Here is a 2987-nt window from a genome sequence, read left to right as displayed (position 1 = left end):
GTCAGGTAGGTAATAGTCATAAATAAATGGGTTGTCAGATAGGTAATAGTCATAGATAAATGGGTTGTCAGGTAGGTAATAGTCATAAATAAATGGGTTGTCAGGTAGGTAATAGTCATAAATAAATGGGTTGTCAGGTAGGTAATAGTCATAGATAAAGGGGTAATTAACTAGATTTCCTTGAATGGCTTACTTGGTTCTGACAGTAAAATCACCCTAGGCTACGGACAGTCATTTTTCTACAGTTTATTATTTTGATCTAGTCCTTTAATAATTTTGAAACAGAAGTATGTAAGAATAGAATTTGTTTGATACAAGCCAATGTTCAGGAGATTTTAAGTTCAATATCAACACTCTCATCAGTTGACGTCGACCATGGCTGCTAAAAGTACGTCTGATAAGCTATATTTATTCAATTCAAGAAATGTATTGGTTAGGCATTTTACAGCACTGTAGTGATATTCGGTATGTAAGTGAACTCGTATGTTGTTGAAGAAACACAGAACTTGTAACTGAAACAACACATTATTATTTTTTAAAAAAAGTTAATCAAAACAGGCTTTCCACAACGAGGCTTCTTTGCAAACATAAACACGACACCACCTGATATCTTTATATATATATGCTTATATTTCTGTCGCTAACCCATGTTTCTTGCACGCTGTATGGTTAAGTAGTTTTGTGACCTTTACACATTATCTGTGATAGTTCATGTTTTAACACTAAATCTCTTCTCACATCGCTTCAAGGAATTGAATGTATAAAAGTTCTAAGTAAACCATCAAGGAAACGATTTAAGATGATAATAAATGTATCAAAGCGAGTCTGAAGTTTCGTGTAGCATACAAGAGTCCAGTACTCTTCCCAAGTCATTACGCAACTCGTTCAGTTATTTCTCAAGCTAGGTGTATTAAAGTCACACAAGAAAAGTGTTTTTGAAGAAGATTATTCTTCAGTTGATAAAATCAGTATACTTTAAATTTCGCTGTAACAAGAACAAGACCGTTATTCTGTTGAAGAAACAACAAAGACTGCTCTTACTTATGATAAATTAGAAGACACATTAGTTTAATCTAAATATACAGATCCACGTTGTTTCCATTTAGTGTTTTTCCTTTGGTCTTAACTAATGATAATTTTTACTCTTAATTAGAGTGAACGTGTATGTCAAGAATTAAGATAAGTCTTATAAAATCAGAAAACTTGTTTCGTGTTTGTTTTCCATTTCACGCTACGAAATTGTTTTAACAACACAGTTCAACTGTGATATTTCAAACATATTAACAGAAAACGTGACTTTTGGTTTACGTACTTCACAAGATCACAACGACAACATATTTTGGAGTATGTATGTGTGATAGAAGCTTGATTCCAAAATTCGTATGGTTCAGGCTGTTAAGAGGTCTATAGAATTTTAAAAGGTCAAGTGTTTATATTTAGTATTATCTAGGTCTCTGGTAAGAATGACAGATTCACTAACACCAATACTGTTTAGATATTTGGTTTTAAGTCATAATATTTTTTAGGTTTATGAAAAATACGTGTTTGTTCAATATTGTAATCTTTTGTGCCTATATCAATGTTAACATTTTCAATCTTGATTGGTTTGTTTGTTTTTTCTACGGTTTTCCAATCATAACCCCACATCAAGCAATTTTAAGACTTTAATTAAATAACTAAATATATATATATTAGTTTTCCTGGTTCATGATGAACTATAAATCTTTTTTTCAATTTTTTCTCCGGGAGAAAGCTACATATATTTCAACCTGATTACCGGAATGTTCCGTTCTGCTGTATACTGGGTTGTTAGGCGGTGAAATATAAAAATATCTAACGGATAACTGTAGAGGGCGCTATTGTGCATAACGTCGGTTGAATCAACTTTGAAATACTGGATTGAAAATAGAATCAAATTCTGATTACTTATTTTGAAAGAGCGAATGTTTTACCTGTTAACCTCACTAAGTAAAGATGTGAATAAAATAATCGAAGCAGTTAATAAAATACGACAACAAAATGAAGTAAAACCTCAGGACCCTCAAACCACTAAATGTCGCCCATGAGAAAGTTACATCCCAACTAGCAACAAGTCTAGAATAAACTGAATTCTGACTTTAATTTGCAGTATCAAAACGCCCCCTTTTTTAGCACACACCACGGAAGCGTGTCAAAATATTAAGAGGGTGATGTATTCAAAAATACAGTTCTACGTTTTAAATATATCATTGTTGAATCAGTGACCCAAGAAACTGAGGAGGTAGAGAGACATAGCAGCTGGAGGACCTGTGAGAGCCATGTTTTACAGAAAACAAGATAATACCAAATATTAATACAAATAATTAAATGCTTACGCAGTTGTAAATCGTTTAATGATAATATTATGAAAGTGAAAAAAAACAACAACAACACAAAGTACAAACATCAACTTTTACAGTTCGTTAAGCCTTACTAAAGTAAACATACCGTACACAATATATATGATATTAAAAGGTAGCATTTTATGTAAAGATGAAGAAGACTATGGATGTTACATTAAAAACTCTAGTATGTGTGAGGCTTGAGTTTTAAAAGGTGTTGGAAATGTCTCTGTCTGATTTAAGTGTTCATTGAAGATTTCCTTAAAACTAAGACGTGTGCTGAACCCGTCTATCCGAATAATGAAACATTTAACGACAGAACAGAATGACGTCAATGTACAACTCCCTACAAAGATCGTTTTGCACAGATTACAGTAAACTAAACTCGTTAATCCCCAAACATATTTTAGTTCGAGCATAAATCATATATTTGTGTTTACCGTCAAATTTCAGTTCTTGGGTAATTTTATTTTCTAGCCAAACAATACTAGTATTTACATGTTCGATGACGAGGAACCCACTTTGAGACTAATAATGGCTGGAGACGGCTTGAATGGGTAATGAAGAAAAACTTTAATATAACAGCAAATGTACAACGTTTCGTGGTACCTGATGATGACAAAACCT

The 2987-nt window shown here is 32.6% G+C and overlaps 1 protein-coding gene across 1 annotated transcript in view; it reads left to right on the top strand.

Annotated features, from left to right (window-relative positions):
* Positions 1-375: 375 nt before the first annotated feature.
* The window catches only part of LOC106463431 (laminin subunit alpha-2-like), a gene marked incomplete at its 3' end in the record, with an annotated part of 65852 nt that continues 63240 nt past the window's right edge, over positions 376-2987 (top strand). Inside the window, exon 1 of the mRNA XM_022390923.1 lies at positions 376-388. Within this exon, the coding sequence (XP_022246631.1) occupies positions 376-388 (13 nt within the window). The remainder of the gene's footprint in view (positions 389-2987) is intronic.

The sequence above is a fragment of the Limulus polyphemus genome, unplaced genomic scaffold (assembly GCF_000517525.1).
Source record: "Limulus polyphemus unplaced genomic scaffold, Limulus_polyphemus-2.1.2 Scaffold1407, whole genome shotgun sequence".
Taxonomy (NCBI): Eukaryota; Metazoa; Arthropoda; class Merostomata; order Xiphosura; family Limulidae; genus Limulus; species Limulus polyphemus.
This window is presented reverse-complemented; position numbering and strand designations above follow the sequence as displayed.